This window comes from Oratosquilla oratoria, chromosome 35, assembly GCF_046742065.1.
Source record: "Oratosquilla oratoria isolate Oo_2021 chromosome 35, ASM4674206v1, whole genome shotgun sequence".
Classification (NCBI taxonomy): domain Eukaryota; kingdom Metazoa; phylum Arthropoda; class Malacostraca; order Stomatopoda; family Squillidae; genus Oratosquilla; species Oratosquilla oratoria.
This window is the reverse complement of record NC_134811.1, coordinates 11,048,983-11,070,233: the sequence shown is the minus strand read 5'-3', so window position 1 is coordinate 11,070,233 and position 21,251 is coordinate 11,048,983. Positions and strand designations below refer to the sequence as shown.

General features: G+C 40.0%; 1 protein-coding gene across 2 annotated transcripts in view; it reads right to left on the bottom strand.

The window, feature by feature from the left end:
- Nucleotides 1-6,145: 6,145 nt before the first annotated feature.
- LOC143018528 (putative peptidoglycan muropeptide transporter SLC46) overlaps nucleotides 6,146-21,251 on the bottom strand; it is a 20,974-nt gene continuing 5,868 nt past the window's right edge. For both annotated transcript variants that reach the window (XM_076173963.1, XM_076173962.1), the window contains exons 2-4: nucleotides 19,101-19,310; nucleotides 8,028-8,195; nucleotides 6,146-7,522 (exon numbers count right to left, since the gene is read on the bottom strand). In XM_076173963.1, coding sequence (XP_076030078.1) covers nucleotides 6,293-7,522; nucleotides 8,028-8,195; nucleotides 19,101-19,307 — 1,605 coding nt within the window. In that variant the 5' untranslated portion in view covers nucleotides 19,308-19,310 and the 3' untranslated portion in view covers nucleotides 6,146-6,292. The remainder of the gene's footprint in view (nucleotides 7,523-8,027; nucleotides 8,196-19,100; nucleotides 19,311-21,251) is intronic.

The window sequence follows — 21,251 nt, the reverse complement described above, 5'->3', positions numbered from 1 at the left end:
AAGACGACACTGAGCTGCACACGGAGAGAGGTATGAAAATCACACCCAAAACCCATGTGAAAAGCCTGGGCATTCACTTAAGTGATGATGCCACTTTCCAACACCACATCATGCAGTCAGTAAATAGAGCAAGAGGGATGGCCAGCTGGGTCCTAAGGACTTTCTCCTCAAGAGAGGTACAAGTGATGCTTACCCTCTGGAAGTCGCTTATCCAACCGATCCTGGACTATTGTAGCCAACTCTGGTCACCACACAAACGCGGAGACATCCAGATGCTTGAAGCTGCCCAACGGAACTACACCAGGCACATCAAAGGGATGCAAGATCTCAACTATTGGGATCGCCTGGGAGCACTAGGTCTATACTCTCAACAGAGGAGGAGAGAAAGATACAGGGCCATTTACACATGGAAAATCCTTGAGGGACTTGTTCCGGACCCCACGCCCTCTACAATACGAAAATACAATCCGGACGTTTCAAACATTCTTGATTCTCGTTGCGGGGCTGATAATCAGAAGTGGGTCAAGGAGGATACGCGTACCTTGGGTCAGGTCTGGGTCAAAGAGAGAAATACGCATACCTTAGATCAGGTCTGGGTCAAAGAGATTGATGCGCGTGCCTTGGGTCAGGTCGATTCGGGGCGACGGCCCAAAAATCAGGTCAGTACTTTGGATGAGATGTATAGCAATCTGGCAGATCTAATTATTAATGCACAAAACACATTTATCCCCCTAAAGTCAATACGAAAAAATAGTAATACTCCCAAATGGATGACGGACAGATTGAAACATGAGATCGGAATTAAAAGAGGACTTTACGTAAAAATAAAAAACGGGGAATCACACCTTAGATCAAGATATAACGAAATGGCAAAGCTGGTTAAAAGGAATACACGTTCAGCGAAACGTAATTATGAAATCAAGGTTGCCAGTCAAGCAAAATCCAACCCAAAGGGTTTCTTTCACCTCTATAGAACAAAAAATAAAGAAAGAATAGGACCAATTAAAAACGATGAAAATGTCATGATAGAATCGGAAGAAAAAATGAGTGAGGAGTTTAACAATTATTTTCTATCGGTGTTTACTAATGAGAGGTTAGATAAAGTACCTGACTGCGATCCGATTTTCAGAGGGGATGAAGAAAATAGCCTAACTAATATCAGTATTAGTAAAGAAGAAGTTATCAAGCAGATTGACAGACTTAAAGCTACAAAATCTCCGGGTCCGGACGAAATTTTTCCAAGAATGCTTAAAGAGTGTAAATTTGAAATCTGCGACCAGTTAACTGAAATATTCAATAAATCGGTAGACACTGGTTCTGTTCCAACTGCTTGGAGGCAGGCAAACGTTGTTCCTGTTTTTAAGAAGGGAGATAGATCGACCATATGCAACTACAGGCCAATCAGTTTGACATCGGTTATAGGAAAAATGCTTGAATCAATAATAGTAAATAGACTCAGAGAACACATTGAAGGGCATAATTTAATTCGTGGTTCACAGCATGGTTTCTCCAAAGGTAAGTCATGCGTGACTAATCTTCTATCCTTTTACACTAAGGTATATAAGGCGTCAGACAACAATGAAAATTACGATGTTATTTACCTTGACTTTAGCAAAGCGTTCGACAAAGTGCCACACCAGAGACTACTAAATAAAATCAAAGCCCATGGCATAGGAGGAAAAGTGTTAGAATGGATTAGAGCTTGGATTAGTAACAGAAAACAGCGGGTCACCATAAATGGAATAAAATCTAGGTGGGGCAATGTTACTAGCGGGGTCCCCCAGGGCTCGGTTTTGGGTCCCTTATTGTTCATTATGTATATAAACGACTTAGACGATGGGTTAAATAGTGATGTTAGTAAGTTTGCGGACGACACTAAAATAGGACGCCTAATTAGGTCAGGAGAAGACGCCCAGATTCTGCAGGATGATCTTAATAAACTGTTAACATGGTCGGTGAAATGGTAAATGAACTTCAATATCTCTAAGTGTAGCGTGTTAAACGTAGGGCTACACAACCCCGAAAATAGATACAACTTAGATGACACGTTTTTAGAAAAATCTGAGTGCGAGAGGGACTTGGGAGTTCTGGTGAGTCCGGACCTTAAAACCAGGAAGCAGTGCATTAGCGCCAGAAATAAAGCAAACAAAGCATTAGGCTTCATTGCTAGGACGGTAACAAATAGAAGTGCAGAGGTAATTATTAAACTCTATCTAGCGATAGTTAGACCCATCCTTGACTATGCGGTACAGTTTTGGTCTCCGTCCTACAAAATGGACATAAATTCACTAGAATCAGTACAGAGAAGAATGACCAAAATGATACAAGGACTCGGAAATTTGCCTTACGAAGAGAGGCTTAGGCACCTAAACTTACACTCTCTGGAAAGACGCAGAGTGCGGGGTGATCTAATAGAAGTGTTCAAGTGGATCAAAGGCTATAACAAGGGTGATGCAAACAAGGTCATCATAATAAAAAAACAGGGCAGGACTCGCAGTAATGGGTATAAACTGGACAAATTTAGATTTAAGAAGGAAATAGGCAAGAATTGGTTTACAAATAGGGTGGTCGATGAATGGAATAAACTTAGTAACCACGTAGTAAGCGCTGAAACTATCAGTTGTTTTAAAAAACGATTAGACAACTTTATGGATGGGGACGACAGGTGGTGATGGATACGGAGCTGCCTAGTGTAGGCCTTATGGTCTTTTGCAGTCTCCTTTATTTCTTATGTTCTTATGTTCTTATATACCACAGTGTAAGGCATGGGCGCAAATGTGTGAGACAAACTTTCCCATCAAGAGCCCCGGAAAGGATTAAGACCCTACTGGCAACCAGCCTAGGCCATGAGGGTCCAAAAATCTTCAACGCCCTCCCAAAAGAGGTGAGAGAGAAAACTAAATGCTCGGTGGACAGCTTCAAACATGCACTGGACAGGTTCCTGCGGAAGGTGCCAGACGAGCCTCCAGTGCCAGGCTACACTGCCATCAGTAGGTTCTCTCAAAACTCACTACCAGACCAACTGACCCTCGCGAGGAAGGACAACAGGACTGGCAGCAGCGGTAGTCCACTACGGCTGTGAGGATCGACCTCAGAACTTCACTAAGTAAACTAAGTAAGAGCTTATTTCTTGATGAATGCTATCTCCCACTTTTACATTTGTCGTTAGATGCTAATTATTAGTTAAAAATCATTCCAGAGTATTCTCTCCTCTCGTAGGACAGGTAATCATTTGTTTTAGGAAATTATCTTGCACCACATCTAAGAAATTTTGCACTTCCTGATCTACTAAAATTTCCCAGTCAATGTTTCTAGAATCAAAATCTCCCATAATCACAATGTTTTTGTACTGTGACACCCTAGGAATTTCATGCATCTGGAGATCAGTCTGCTCAATCCTGATGTTAGGTCTATATAGGACCCCGATAATAAGTTTCTTATTCTTGCCTATAACCTCCACCCAAATAGATTCCATACTACTCTTCCTTAATCGAATTGTTGATAATACAATCTATTGTGTTTTTAACAAAAAGTGATACTCCTCCCCTACTGCCAACCCTGGTCTTCTGAAGAAAAAAAACTATATATATATATATATATATATATATATATATACATATATATATATATATATATATATATATATATACATCTATATCGATTTTCAGAAGGAAATGTCTATCAGCCATATTGATCCAGGATTCAGTAATAGCTATTATATGAAATCTCTCTATGCATGCTTTACCTCGCAGCAAATAAATTTTACTTATTACGCTTCTGTTGTTTATATAGTAAAATTTTAGTTTATCCTTCCTCCACCTGATAAGGTGATTCTTTTCACAGTTTCTCTCTGAGCTGTTTCCATTACCTAAACTATATTCCGAGACTCCCCACCCCCGACTCCCGCGTAATATACCTGAAAAAAACCTGCAGGATGCCTACTTCTCGCTCAAGGGATTCAGTAGAGTCAAAATCTTTTGGGTGACGAGTGCACCCCATCCCTTGTATGATTCTTACCGTAAAAGTGATCCCAATTGTCGACAAATGCCCATCCATTGGCCTTACAATGGTGTGACAGCCTGCAATTCATTGCAATAACCCTGGAATTTCACATGCCTCCAGCTCTACACTTCGGAAGGATTCCACATACAACAGGAACCCTTCCCTTATTCCAAATCTTATCTAGTGCATCCCAGTACCACACAAACAATTCCTCACTCCCCAACATTCAAGCAAATGATGGGTTTCACACCTCCCCTGACTATACACTCTTCAATCTTTTCTCCAATATCATCTATCCCCACCCCGGGGAAGCCCACCTGGGTCCTAAATGCTTCCTTTCTTTGTCGTAGAAGTCCGTAGTCCATTGCATGGACTACAGTGAATAATGATGCGATTCTTTTCATGCTGTGATCTGTTTTGTTGATCATTAGTATTTTGACCAATCTTAGTGGGAAAAGCCTTTGCTATCTTTAAGCCACCTTTGTTTAAATATTCATCAATAGCTTTAGTTCCTTTGAAGTTTGGGATAGAGATCAAGAGTTTCGACCTTTTCAGTGACCTAACTGTATTATGGTTAATTTCTTTAGCTTTCCCTTTTAATTTGTAAATTAAACCTCGGGGGTATTCAAGCTCTACGAAAAGCCTTGGTGATATACAGCAGTTCCTCTTTCAAATAATCTTTACTACAGATTCAGTATGCTCTTAGAAAAAAACCCTATTAGGACATTGATCTTAACTCATTGACTACGTCTGGAGAAGAAGTGGACAAAGTTGTCACTGTTCTTGGGTGTTCTGTATACAGAAAAATCAACCCTTCCATCCTTTCTACATATCAGTGTCGAGAAATGGAAATTTGCCATCTTTCTCTATTTCAACAGTGAATTTTGATGTTCTGGTGAGTCTTCTAATTGTACAGTTGATATCTGTATTCTATGGCATTACTACGAGGATGCCATCTACATACCTAAAAGGGTTAAAGAACCGAATCTGACACAAAGGACAAGGGAGAAATAGTCTGTCTTTGGAATTGGCAGAACCTCAGTGAGAAGTTTGCCCACAGCTTTATTGGTGGCTTCTAATGCAACCTCTATAGAAACATATGTAAATAAGGCTTGAACATCCTAACTCGCAAATTTCTTGCCATGAAAATCGAGATTCTTTAACCTGTAAATGAGATCAGGAATCTTTTTTTAGGTAAGCATCACTTATGGTCAAAAGAGTGCAAGAAAGGGGTTTAGCCAAACATTTTGTCAGTATGTATGGCGCATCTTTGCTTTTTTGTGGAATGTCCCTCTTTGGGGCTACAGAGAGTAGGATACCTAGTCCTATCCTGGTCCTGTTTTTGTCGCCTTTTATGACTCAAGTGGGAACACTCGGTGGCAGTATTCTTCTCTCCTACCACAGGGGCATTGGGAAAGAGGGGAATATCTGTTGAGGAAAGAAGAGAGAAGACACATGATAGGGGTGAGTGGAGAATGGTTGTGTATGGATGATGGTGTTATGCATGAAAGGGAGTGGGTGGGGGATGGGAGGTTGAGAGAGTATGTGTGAGATTTTGATGGAGCCCGAAGGGATTTCTCCCCCTTTTTTTCTGCATGAGGGAATGGAGATAGGGGATTGCTGTGGATATGCTGTGCCTTGTTACACTGTTTTTTACCTAGGGCAGTGGGAGAGATGCAGGGATGACCCGTCATTCAGAAGGAGCCAAGATAAGAGGGAGGGAGGGGGGGTGAATGGGAATGAAGTATGTGGGGATGGAATGTTGGGAGTGGATTTTATGCCTTTGTTTTTGGGCTACATCCCATGTAATGGGGAGAAAGCCATTGGTATATGTATGTATGGCGCATTCACAATTTCTGAGGCACCCAGAACACCTTAAAATACATTAAGCATGAGTTCCCACGAGACCCATCCACTCAGGGTTTGGGAGTTTCAATGACTTGATTCCAATCAGCCTAACCTTTCCAGAGGAAAGATTGGAATTTTTTAAGCCCAACTAAGATTTATATAGATGGTACAATATGATTTATCAATTTCACCAGCATGTGCCATTCATAGAATATTCTAAATAGCTATTTTTTTTTATAAATCTGCCTATTTCTGGTGAATACATGGCATATGAAGGGTAATGAAAAATATGGTGAATAGTATTTAGATATTCATTTGCTCTCTAGAACAAAATATCACACATACATGAAAACATATATATCATGTAAATATATTTTCTCTGATCACATGGTACATAAAAATATATTATGTAAATATACATCTGTTATCCCTCTGAAATCTCTTACGATTGGTGATGGTGCTGCGTGTAGGTTCCCTCTCCACTTTCCACGATGAAATTGGTGCTTCTTCGTTGAAGACTGACCTTCAGTAACAGAACACAGACAGCGAGAACCAAAGAAATTCCTGCTTGTACTACAAAGTTGATTTGCGGGAAAGTTTCAAGGTACGTGTTATAGAGGAATGTATACAGACTGCCATCCACAAGGAACCAACTCGACTCAAGAACACCTAGGAATGCTAGCACACGTCCTTCCTCACCTTCCCCTGTCACCACTGTCAGCTGGGACCGAATTGCAGGTTCGATACTAGGCTCTAGCATACCAACAAAGGTTGCCACGATGACCAGCCACCAGTCTCTGCCACTCTGTACAAAGGCGAGAACTACAGACCAAAGCATCATGGAGAAGAGACCCCCTGCAGCCACATGACAGTCATGAAGTAAGAAATGTGAAGCGACCCAAACCCACAAAACCATGCCAACTTGGTGCACTACGCTGTCTATGCTGGACCACGTGGAGTATTCTGTTGGGTCCCATTTCAGAACTCTTCGTGCCCACAGGAGCATGGTGTGTCCTTGTGTGAAGAAGACTCCTAGCTTTAGAGCTAATAAAGCTATGATGTGCCACCGGCTGAATTCTTCCCTTTCTCGGACAATGGTCCTGAAGAGGGATACAACATAACCCAGAGGACCAAACCTGCCATCACCTGTGCTATTTTGATGTTCCTGATAAGTCAGTCTTTGCTCAGGACTACGACTCTCAGGTATTATAAAAAGTGTGTAGAGGAAACAAACAGTCCATAGAACAGCCGAGGTGATGAAAACGCTAGCAAAACCGAGGTATCGGAACATCCAGCCCCCCAACAACATGCCTATGGGCGACCCCAGATACCAAACGGCGTCTACAAATCCCATCCTCTTGGTTCGCGTTTCAGGAGTCGTGATGTCCGCCATGTAGCTGTAAACGGCCATGTTGAAGACCACCCACGACCCAGTTATGTCTACAACAAAGGTAGCACCCAGGAGAACTTCGACAGGCCAGTGGGGATTGAGGGACATAAGGAGATAGAGAAGTGCTAGTCCAACAAATCCTCCCAAAACAAAGACCATTGGAAGCTTCCTACCCCGAGAGTCACTTAAACCACCGAAAAATAAAATCACTGCAAGGGGAAGCAAGCAGTCCATCAGAGTCTGGTAGTAGTTGAAGGTGTTCTGATACCGCTGCACAGCTGCCTGTTTGAAAGATGTTATGTTTCTTGAAGATAATTGGTCACATAAATGCATATTCAGTATCCTAAACACTCCTGTTTGTACAACAAAATTAAGATTATGTGAACTTTCACTACAGGTCTAATCTGTTAGCACAAAATAAAACAAAGAACTTTGTACATGAAAACAACATGATTTGTGAACTCATCTGACGTGGCTGAATATTATATTAAGAAAAATCAGTGTCACAAGGTATTCTAAAATGTTTAATATATTCAATAACAAATCATAAAAATAATGTTAGTCACAAAAACAACAGTGTATGGTCAAGTTTCACATCGAAAAAATACGGCATCATAGCTTGTGGGATAACAGTGCATTGCCACCGCTAAAAGGATTTCTTTAGATGAAACATGTATCTCTTAATGTTTAGTTAGTCATATTAGCAGTCTAAGTGTAACAGACATAAGGTAAAATTAAATGATTCAGGGAACTGTGACAAGACCTAGAAAGAAACCAGCTTCCTGACCTGTACATCTGAATGGTCTGTATCCATGTGATCACATTCGTCCTTAGAATAACCCAAGTTGACTAGACAGATACGCTCAAGCTCCAGAGTATCTGCTACCACCTTAAAATTACTTTCAGCAACCATCTTGAGGAAAAGCATGGGCTCAAGTCTGATGTTTGACAAGACCTGCAAAGAGAATAGTGACATAAATGTGAATGATTTAAATACCACTTACACAATCTTCCTTTAATTCTCATGCAAAACATGGCCTCTGACCAAGATGTTCATAGACATATGTGAGTGCATCACGCCACTGCTTCAACTACTTGAAAGATGTATGTGCACTTTGCTTAGGCCCCACACAGTTTATATCATGTAAAATATAGAAATTGCAACCAAATTACCCTGTACCATCCTTAAACTGCACAGCATACCAGTTTGCAAAAGAAATCCTCTGTCAGATCCAGGACACACCAGCTTCAGAAAACTCCGAAGGCAAATATGATCCTGGATGATCAGACCAGGATTCACACACGTAAGCACTATGATCCGTCAGATGAACCCTTCCTAATATTTTCACCCAAACGCCCACACCAAGAGAGACCATTTCCTATACAAATTCCTAAACCCCCTTTACCTGTGACACTACAGTAGAACAGACAAATTAACCCTTCACCCACTCTCCTTATGAAAAAAACAAGAGCCTCCTATACAACACTTGTCCTGGAGAGTTCCCCACCCACTCCCACCCACAAACTCATCCACCCTGGCGCCTACAACCCTATCAACCCAAGGAAAGACCCAGCTCTCCAAGAGAAACAATAAAAGAAATGTAATGGAGTAATCAAATACACCTCATCCATACTCCCCACCTTAAAAATGCCATCAACCTATTCCCTGTTCAAACAACCATAATAAATCTTCCCCATCCACATTATCTATGACAACACATGCAGCCTCAAAATGAGAGGTAGGACCAGAAATACATTCTACCTAAATAACAACCGCACCTGAATTAATGCCTCCACCAGACCAAAATAAATAAATATAAGCCAAATTCACACTCACCCCCATTTACCCAAACAACACTCAAGTACATAAAGAACTCTCGACCTCAGCAACCAATAAAACCTACATCAGCCCCTATTGATACACAACCCAAATTGACCACCATATCACACCAATCCAAATAACAAAGCACTCCATCATTCCATGGAATTGCCAAGGGATTACCCCTAATTTGGAAAACATGTGCATCCTTCTCCAACGATACATACCTGACTGCATATATTCACGAGGAACACAACTAGGAACACACGCACACTAACACATAAAAGATTGCACCACAACTATACGTCCCTCTGTCTACCCATGCCAGGCGAGGAAGTACAACAGTTTTCGTCTATCCAGGCATCTCATCACTATCATATGCATTTCACATCCCTCTTCAAGCCACCACAGATAACTTTTCCTGCATTGCCCAATAACCATCCGCTCTCTGTATCTCCCTGCAACAGAAAACTACTTTAGAAACAATATGAATCTTTCTTACTCAAATACCCAAACCTACATCTACTAGGACACTTCAATGCAAGACTGCCACAGCCTCACGAGGTAAATTGACATCCTTTCTATTACAGTAACAAGCCACCTCCTCTCACAGCACAAACCAACCTATAGCATTTCACCCCTAAACAATGAGCTATACACTTATTGACCTGTTTTTATATTTCTATACACACCAGATCTCCTCTGTGATAATGAATGATCAATGCCACTTCCCATTTTTTACACCTCTTACAAGCTCCTCCTCATTACCTCTACAATATCAGCGATCCCCTTTCCCAAGCAAACTGGAAAGATTTAACAGCAACATACACAGCCAGAGCAGTAGAAGAATCCTTAATAACCAACAAAATTCTGAGTTATCTTACAATCCACATAACATCTGCAGAATACCTATGAGCTCTAAAATCGTCACCATCTACATCACAACACACAGTCCCCTGGTGGAATTAATTTTTTCCTCAGCCCACACAGCAAAGAAGATGGCCTTCTGCCAGTTTCAACAGCACCCACCTAACCATCAAAAACTCCAAACATTAGAAAAAAAAAATACAATCCAAATAATGATGCCAAACACATCGAAACTCATCGCAAACCTATATTTCAATAATCCACTTCCAAAACCCTGCCTCATAAAGACGCGGGGAAGGGGGGGAGGTCTCCAATAAATAACAAAAGCACTTTTCATAACATAGCGAAATTCATATCCCAAAAGACTACCCTTGGATCACCACCACCAGTTTCTACAGCATATGCCCTCCAAGACTAAAGCCGTCTATTCACAGAAGGGAAATATCATACCTCCTCTTCAACTGCCATACAACTGGCCCAGGCCCAGATAATATATACTATTACATGGTACGTCACCTACACCTGGTCCATCATTTACATTAAGCATTTTCAACTAATTATGGGTGGAAAACACCCTCTCAAACCCTTAGAGAAAAACCATCATCACCCTCTTCCCCAAACAAGAAAAATACAATAACCTCTTCAAACAACTACCACCTAATCGCCCTTACAAACTATCTCTGCAAACTTCTAGAAAAATATTTCATAATAGCTCTGATTGTAAATAGAACGCCATTCTCTTGTATCAAGCTGGTTGCAATAATACAAACACCTTGGCACAAACAGAAACTATAATCCGCACTGCATTTACCAGCAGATATCACTATACCAGGGGTGGGCAACCCTTGGCACGCGTGTAAAATCAGGCACACTAACGATTTTTTTTCTGGTACGCGAAACCCAGAGCTCACCTTAAAAATAATTAATAAAGGTTCCAACTTATTTTGTATGACCATTGATAACCACATGCTTCGGATAGGGGTGGCGGATAGGGGCGCTAAGAGGTGAAGGGAGGGGTCCATACTTGTATATATTCCTATGATTTTACTCCGTTGGCACACGAGAAAATTTTGAATCAAAGATTTGACCAATTTTGGCACCCACATTTTAAAAGGTTGCCCACCTCTGATCTGTGCTGAATATTTATATTTATTTATATATTATTTTCTATTCTTTTCTTTTCAAAGCATATGACACGGCCTAAAAGCGGTGAATGCTCCGCTGGTGCTTCAGGACTGTTGAGAACCCTGACCTCTATAAAAATACACCTCCACTCTCCAACCTGCTACTAACATCTCAATATCGTCGGGGTCGACGTCCAAGCTTCGAACGTCGTTCTCCACCACATGTATATGGTGTGAAAACGTCCTCGAGGTCTTCTCTCTACCTTGATCTCGGTGAAAACACGACGCATAAATTTTTGGTCTAGATCTGAGAATGTGTTCAAGCCACCGCAGCCTTGATGATCTAATGTAGTCGGTCACTTGAGGCATTAGAATCAGCTTCTGGACTTCACGCGTGTATCGCCTTCTCCCTATATTTAGTTCCACATCATATACCGGGCCACAGATTGATTTGAGAATATTATTCACAAATCTGAGGAATTTTGTCAGTTTATTGAGGCTCCGTGGTTCGGCCCCATGTGTGAGCACAGGCTGTATCATGGTGCAGTAGAGCCTTATCTTTGTTTTTCTTGATAGAAGATTTGACTTGAACAAAGACCTTAAGCCGTGGAATGCTTTCGTTGCAGATCTTATAAGCTCATCCATTTCGAGATGTTTTCCGGGGATCGTTTACAGCAAAAGTATGTGAAGCTGTCAACGAGCTCCAAGTTGAACCCTGAGAGGCGATGAATCCTACATAAAACATTAAATCGATATTTCGGGGACCAATGCCTGCTTTCATATCCTAACCCATAGATCATTCCGAATAGACATAGGAAAATCTAAAAGCACCTTACCTCGGTCCATGTGACCTAAAACTATTATACTACACAAGTTGGGAAGCAGAGACGATTGCTCATGAACCTATACCAGGCTCTTATACAAACCAAATTAGACTACGGATGTCAAGCATACTCCACCATTAAACCTAGAGCCGTTTGAATGTCAAAGCCTATACAAGCCTCTGGCCTACGCTTTAGTATAGGCTAATTTTCGTAGCACCCCACTAAAAAGTTTGTACACTAGAAAGCGGACACGTCTCTGGACATACACTGGCACCACTAGAATATCTACAACTTCATGACCATCACTACCATTCCAATATCCCACACCATAAAAATCTACACAAACCCTCAAGAATTTGACAAATGCCAACAAACTACCAATGCATATGACAAAAGAATGACAGACCTGCTATCCACACTGGAAATTGTCTATATAATCCTTACCATAACAACGCCCAACCAAGCGCCCTGGCTACTCTGTCATCAGCCAAATATGTTTACCCCACCTATCTATTCATTCAGTAAGTGTTACCATATACATCGGTGGCTCCCGCTCTAGCTACGGTATAGGTTTTGCAGCAGCGTTCCCCGCTGAAACAAAATATGGATCCCTCTCCATCCTCCCACCCCCACCTCAATCTTCACCACTGAATCTTCGCCATCTTCGTCGTCCTACATACTATCAGCAGACCCCACCTAACATCTTATAAATTCATCAGATTCACGAAATACCCAACAAGCCTCAAGTCCCGCTAGCCTCGAGTCCACAAAGCCCATTCGTGGATAAACCAAATCTCCACCCTCTTCAAATCTGTATCCCTCTGCTCGGTGCCGTTGGCATTCCAGTTAACGAACAAACTGACAAGGCAGGCAACTCAAAAGGCAGCATCCACTCCGATTTCCTCATGTAAATAGTGAACAGTCATCGTCTGTGTGCAGCCTATGATTACTTCAGTGTCTAGATTTTGCGTGTTCTGTAGTTTGTGATGTTGTTTCGAATAAGCGCAACCCATTCCGGACTGGGATAGCCCAACATGGACTTTTTATGCAGCTTGAACATAAACTTGACAGTCCCATTGTTTTGTCCAGTCTGAACCAGCAACCGCTTGGATGTCGAGCATGTACTACGTTTGAGCGTGTCGGTTACGTGTAATGGGAATATCACCGAAGTGTAACACACTGGTGTCTGTGAGATACGTATTACATTTATTGTAAGGCATGGTTTAACTAAGTCTCCATGGTTTTTGCTGGTGAAGGGAGTGACTGTGGACTTGTTGGTGCTACTCTCATTCTGCTCGTGGTCGGCGACTGATGTAGTGAGTGCGCGCGCGCGCGTGTGCCGTCAAGTGTGCGCTATCTTGTGTACGTGATGTACTTTTGTGTAATGTCGTCTGCGTAGGATTTGTACGTGGGTCTCATTTGGAATAAGCGATGTACCATACATGTCCAGGTAAAACAGTGCTGGTGAAATATTTATTTATTCATTTATTTATCATTGTTATACTTTTTATTAGACCTAGTTATGGACCAAAAAGTCTCCTGTCGACATGCTCCTCCTTTGTATTCTGAGACTCCATTGAGTATGTTTCCGGTATATGAAGGGGCTGCTGCGTATCCTACGTTTGCTTGCCTGCCAACCATCGCTTGACATTGTTGTGTGCTGTTGTGCTCGATATTTCGTTGGTGACTTATTCAATGATAGTGAGTAAAGTGAATGAGATGGACTACTATATGTTATCCCCTTTGGAGGCGTTAAACTTTCATCTAGTTATTAAAAACTGAATGCTGAGTATGAGTGTTATAAGCAAGATAAAGTCCTACGCTACAACGGCGCACTTTCATTTTATCATCAAGGCAATTCAGATGAAGGTTAATTCAATTTATCTCCTCCATTCGATGACTCAGTATGGTTCCTGTTTTGACTAAGGCCAGGTAATTTCGTTATTCTAAAAACAAGATCCTATATTGAAGAGATCTACTCCCTAAATAGCCCCCAAACGCCATTTCCTTACTGGGGAGAGAGCAGCGAGGGAGAACGAGTGACAGCGCCTGACTTCGCCAGATTCAAATGGCAAACGGTCGAGCAGGTTTCTTCTCTCCCGTATAAAAGCAATGTACGTATGTGTGAAACTAACTACAAAACAAATTTAGGATCTTAAAATTCCACGTTGGCTCTTATAATCATGAGTAGAGCGTGAGAGATAAAATTGGAAAGCAGACAGAAATCACAGGCTAAATCCCACGGAAAAGAATGTCCCTTTTTTCTCGCAAACTAAGTGGTATGACGTCATTGCATTTCAAATCTCACTCCTATTTTTTTTCCTCAGTTTATCTAACATTATGCTTGTTTTTCTCACTTTCATTACGTTGTAATTTTTTTCTCATGGAAAAACGTTATGTTTTGTTTTTATTTTCTATTGCTAATCGTTGTGAAAGCAAGACACCTAAAAGTCAATGACGATACTTTGAATAAACTGAAAAATAAGCCTAAACAACACTTATTTCTATTTATAACTTCTTACATAATAATGCTGATAAGCAAACATAATCTATTTCCAAATAACAGAATACCGTTATGGCGCAATGATGGTGCGCAAGTTGACAGTTTGCCTGGAGTCACAGTATTTTTTTTCCTCTCCAAATGAGGGCGATGCTCCAATGGCGAAGTACTGTGATTACAGGCACAAACAGCGTAGCCAGCGTGACCTTCAATGTGATAACGTTTAAACTGTTGCATGATTGGATGTAAACAGATAATCTATTTCCCATGCTAAACCCGAGCCAACCTTTTCAGTCAACCTTACCCACTGAGGTAAATGTGTATAAGGGCGATATGTGAATAAGCAGTGCAAGTATATATCTTCATAGTCAATAGGCGGATAATATCGGCGTAACAAAATGTAAACGCTAGCCGCTCAGTGTGCTGCATAAAGTTGATAATGGAATACTATCTCATTCATTGAAGAATCTAAGAATATCAGGTACTCTAGGTCTCTGGGTTCATAATTTTCTTCCGACATCCAGGATAGGTGTAAATGGAGAACGGTTGTGAATTGACTACATAACGACGCGGGCCGAAGGGATTTCTCTTCGTCTTCTCTATTTTCGCATAAGGGGACGAGGAGGGTTGGTCACGGTGTAAATGAAGCGTCTGATCCTGCGGTGGATGTACGAGCACTGATCTAGATATGACTGGATCACGGATCGCTGTCGAGATTATGAGGTCGGCGGCAGCCATGATGTTAGTACCAAAACAAAGTCGCGCCACGCGATCACTGATCTGATACAATTACAGTTCTCGGCAGCTTTCGCTCCCATATACATATTCAACGATCATTTTACAATGCCAACTTGTGCTGCATTCAACTGCACCAACCGGAGAAAAGGTGGATGTGAGCAGTCCTTCCACTCGTAAGTAAATTAAAGTTTTATTACCCAAAACATCCCGATACCCATCAACAAATGATGCGGCCATCAGGAGCCATAAAATGTTGCCCACCAACTGTTTTGTTAAGTGTTGTCATGTTAATGCTTTGTATTTATTATCGTAAGAAATAGAGATCTAGCAGCAACCCATTTGTCACGAATGTAATCGTGGCAATAGCAGGATAGATATTTATCATTTAAAAATATCTTATAAGGCTCAAACGCTGTCCAGAGCTGTGTAGCTGTATAGAACCAGTTGTTCTTCCTGATTACATGTGTAGGCTTTTTCTATATTGTGAAGTGTGAGGAATTCATATTAGATGGGCTGAATTACTATTCGGGGCCCGTTCAAAAATTATGTAACGTTTTTTCTGGTGAAATTCGACACCCCCCCACCTCATGTAACATTGCGTAACACTGGGTGTTACATCTCCCTGTATTACATAACACTGATTACAACTAATTACAACTCGGCACCCCCCTCAAGTGTAGGCCAGATCCGCCAAACACCCCTCCCCCTTGACTTCTCACCAAAACATACTCATTTTTATTTGTCCTGTGTGAAATTGTTTACGATTGCATCAAAGAATGAAACATGGTATGATGTTTTTGGATTTTTTTGCTCGATATTTATTGCTCGATCTGTTAAGGATATGCTATTTCAGTGCATAATTTATGACATAAATTAATAAATGAATATAAATAACCATTATTAGCGTTGCGTAGCGCTGTTGAAAACACCCCCACATCCTCGTAACGCATCGCATCTACCATGCACCCCCCCCCAGCGTTACATACTCTTTGAATGGCCCCTTACATGTTCACCACTTTAATGCGATATTTTACTATTTGAAACAATTTAGATCATAGATATGACAATTTCTCTATCTTTCCACATGTTCGACACAACCCCGGATTCTAACCACATCGTCAATTTGATCAAGTGTATCGTCACGTGCTTCTGCAAAATCAGGCTCCATCATATCTCCAAATTATATTCTCAAAAAGTAACCGGTGTCAAAGTGAGGAAGGAGTTATCAAAACTTGTTTTATTCAAGGACCAATAACGATAAGCAGTACAGTAATCAAATGTTATAGGGATATTTATTCCGTTAAATGCTAGTATAGATCTATTATTATCCCTATAATATTTTGACTATATATCATTATCCCATTTGTTGTCTGTGTAACATTCCCTTGAAGTTATAATATATACTGGAATTATAATTTGTCAGTGCCAACTCATCCATATACATGCACAAGTTTATGTATATAAATGGTTATTTCTGCTAGAGGTAATAAATATCAATATATTGTTTTATTGTGATGATGCTATTTTGATATACACCTTGTATATATATGTACGTACGTATGTATGTATGTATGTATATGGAGGGCCCAGCAGCGACGAATTGTGTGGCCATTATATACCCAATCATGCTTGGATCACAGGCCACGAGAGTAACACGACAGCTCCCATGACACTGATCTAAAAATGGTGTTATAATGACCGGCGGAGCGGTTCACACTAGCTGTTTTGGTACTTCCATTATGGTGGCCATGTCCCGCCTGCCGGCCTCACTCCTGGGGCAGCCCACGGCCCGTATACGCTATCCAGGTGTTATATAGATCAGTGTGTACGAGGAGCTAAGATATAAAGGAAACAAACGCGTGGTGGGTGGGAGTCGGGTGGGTGCATGCCTTGTCTAGCCTCCTTCCTCATATGGGGGAAGAAGCTAATGGCGCGTCTTCAGAGAAATGTCCAGTGATAAGTAGATTCCTGCAGGGTACAGTCCTACGGCAGGGGTGGACACTGACCCGCGTGCCAATTATATATTGTACGCCAACGACTTTTCTCCGCCACGCAAAACCCGGGCCCAAGTAAAAAAAAAAAAATAATAATAATAATAAATAAATAATGAAAGATATCGTCAACTTCTTCACTGAGCTTTGTATTTCATCTCAACAGAATATGATTTCATTGGTTATCCACAATACATACATGCATATATATATTTATGTATGTATATAGTATATATATGTGTGTGTGTGTGTATATATATATGCAGAAATTGAAACGTGGTTCGGCCAAGGACTCGAATCCGTACTACGTTTCAATTTCTGCATGTTGGCCTCCTCAAGTTTCTCTCAATGTTGATGGCTTAGAATTAAGGTGTATTGTGGTTGATAAAAATGTATATCTGTTCACTGGGACCCATTCAGTATTGTACAAATAAATATATATATATATATATATATATATATATATATATATATATATATATTCACAAATGACGGTAACGGTAACTTTGAAGCCCTACATGCGACATTTTTAGTAAGTTCATGGGAATATTGGTTTGTCCTGTCTAGCTGCTGCATCACCCGCCAGGTCGTTAGACACCTCATAATTTCATATAGTCTTTTATGTTTAGTAAATAATAGTGTCATCAGTAAACAAAATCCGCGTTCAGCTATATGAGGGTTCAAACTTAAATCTACACCAAATACAGATGTCACACCACAGAAGTCTAGTTATCCGAAGTGTCTCGTTGTCAGTGACTGCATTGAAAATTTTACGTCAAAAGTTGGTGAGCCCTGACTGCTGAACATATTTCCCATAAACTTGAGTTTCCGTTAAAACTCTATGAAACTAAAAACTATTTTCTACTTTTTTGTTGATGTTAAGAATTGCGTCTATGAAATGTGACTATAAAAGACAACTAGAATTGCACTTCAAGGCAAAAACGATCATAATAAAGTAAAAATTCCTTTCCTGAATTTTACATTCATTCAGTCTGACATGACTTACAAATGACACTGATAATATTCTTTGATTTTATCGCTCCGTGCGATTTTTTTTTTATCGCTCCGTGCGATTTTTTTTAATATCTTAAAATATTCTCAAAATTCTTAACTCGTATGTTCTCAGCAATTTCGACTGCAAGTTTGTGCATCGAAGATTGACCGATTTTGGCACTTATGCTTAAAAAGCTGTCCACCTCTGGTGAGGTGCCTCCCTTTCATAGTTCTTGACCACCAAATAGTTAAGACCTCTTTAGGTATCCTCTTCCCACGACAGCGAAACCACGGCCGCGAGGCTATCTGTAACTACTCGTGAAGCACCTTGAACAGCGTGAGAGGTAGAGACTGATGAAGTCATCATCGTAATGTTTGCCGTCTAACGTTGAGATTCTACCTTTCGAGGCTCTGTTCAGTGAATTATTGTAGAGATCAAGCCAACATTGCATAATTTTCTTCTAATGAAATAGGAAGTATTTTTAAGGAAGGGTATACAGTATCTGTTTTGTTTTTTTCCACAATAATCTACTGAATAGATTCGAAAGGTGAGATCCCAACGACTCACGGCAAACCTTACAATCGTAAATGTTTTGCATATCCGGGCCCTGTACCAACTCAAGGTCAAGATCCGGGCAGGTAACCAGTCACAAATCAATGACACACGCGTACAACAACAACAGCAAAAGGCGGGGCAACGCACCGAGTTACAATAGGTATAGCCTCTGAAGTGGAAACAGATACATGTATGCATTTGGTGAGTGGTGGGATTTAGTGGAAACATTAGTAGAAAGTTGCAGACTAGAAAGGAGCAGAGAGGCTGTAGTAGGACAGAATTGGACCTTTCCATCAGTAAGTATTCAGCAGATCACAAACCAGCGATTTGTTGATAGAGACGGCCACCACCTTCGCCTCCCACATGTGTCGCGGATTTGTTGTTTTTTGTGAACGAAAGGAATGATTAGAAACACTAACTTCAACATATGTTAACACGGCTGACATACGTGGTAAGCAGAAGCACTTATTTTGCCACACCATCCCGTCGGAGTGGTTAAGTCACTTTCCAACGCTGTGTTTCCCATGTCGCAGTGTTCGTCATGACCTTCTGCGTCCTTCGTCAGCTTGCCATCATCTCCAGGCAACTCGTGCCTCTCTTCCTCGTCCATTATCTCATTTACTATCCCGGCCGCCATGTCAGGCTCCTCACGCATAACCTGAAAGACAGAGATATTCAAGTATATTTTTCATAAAATCGGTGTAATGCCATACGACATTTGTTGAAAATTTTTGTTAGTTAGATGAAAACAGTTCTATTGCACTCGGAAAGTTTACCAGTAACATACCATGGAAATATACCTGCATCACATAAGCAATAATTGCATTTTCCAGGCTTATGTCATGTTGTCCAGACACGCACACGCTCACACACATATGTGTGTGTGTGTGTATATATATATATATATATATATATAACAGGTGAAAAATGTAATCACACATTTGTCAATCACGGTAAAACTACTGTTGGAGTAGAAAAGACTGGAAACGGGGAATCTATATATTTCGATTGCAAACTGCAATCCTCTTCAGTAGAGGATTGCAGTTTGCAATCGAAATATATAGATTCCCCGTTTCCAGTCTTTTCTACTCCAACAGTGGTTTTACCGTGATATATATATATATATATATATTATATATATATATATATATATATATATATACATATATACAGTATACATATATATATATATATATATGTATAATATATATATATACATACAGTATATATACATACACACAATATATATACATACATACATATATATATACATGCAATAAAAACACTAGGAGCGTGTGTTCACAAATGCGTAAGTAACCACTAGGAAAAGTAAACTAACGAAGCAGAGCGCTTTCGTATAATTACATCTTCAGTGCAGATACAAAGAAGGAATTGTATCTGCACTGAAGATGTAATTATACGAAAGCGCTCTGCTTCGTTAGTTTACTTTTCCTAGTGGTTACTTACGCATATATATACATATATATATATATGTATATGCAAAGAAATCACAAAAACACATGATAGAATATTTTTGCACAAATCACTAGGAGATGAAAAAATACGGTTACCGAACGTTTTCGTCTATCTAAGACATCTTCAAGGGTACAAACTAGTCATACAAAAAGTGGTATTATATACATAAGAAGAAAGAGGGGATTCGGAAAGGTCCCAAGCGAACAATCTCGGTACAATCTAATTTACAAAATATTACAAACAACCTTGTTAATAATAAAAATATCCAGTTTGTATAAAACCAAACTCAAATTCCTATTATCAATAATAATATAAGAATATTCAATAACGTTTCTACAATATTGTTACAAGATGTGATTATTTTTTAGTTTATCCAGGCAATGTTATGTCCATAGTCGTTTTGAACAAAAAGTACTTTTTGCACTGGATGTAATATACCAAAGCGCTCTGCTTCGTTAGTTTCTTTATCCAATTGGTCTACTTTGCATAAGTGAATACACGTACCCATGTTCTTATTAGCATATACACATATGTATATATATATATATATATATATATATATGTATGTATGTATATATACATATATATGTATATATATATATATATATGTATATATACATATATATACATATACACACACACATATATATATTCATATTCATATATACACAAGTGTGTATATATATACATACATATATATGTCTATATATATACATATATACACATATATACATATTTATATATACATATATCATATATATATATATATATATATATACATATATATATACACATGATTTCAAGAAGTCTACAGCGACAATGGCGTTGTTGAGTTTATATTGAAGCTTTAATTTGTCTCGTGCAACAAGTTTCTGTGCTGGTTCCAAATAGCTGAAAAGGTGTCCAAAGGACATTTGGTGCGGTTTTCTCTTTTTTAATTTCTCCAATACGTATTTCGACCTTACTCAGTCATTCTCAGGGAGGGAGTTACAATGGTTGGTGGATACGTATGCAGCGCTACGGATCACGGATACAGGCACCTCTCCCAGTGTTCGGCCAATGTACGGCCTGTATATAAACCTTTGTTGGAAAACTGTAAACACCAGATTCAATTGAAGGGTTT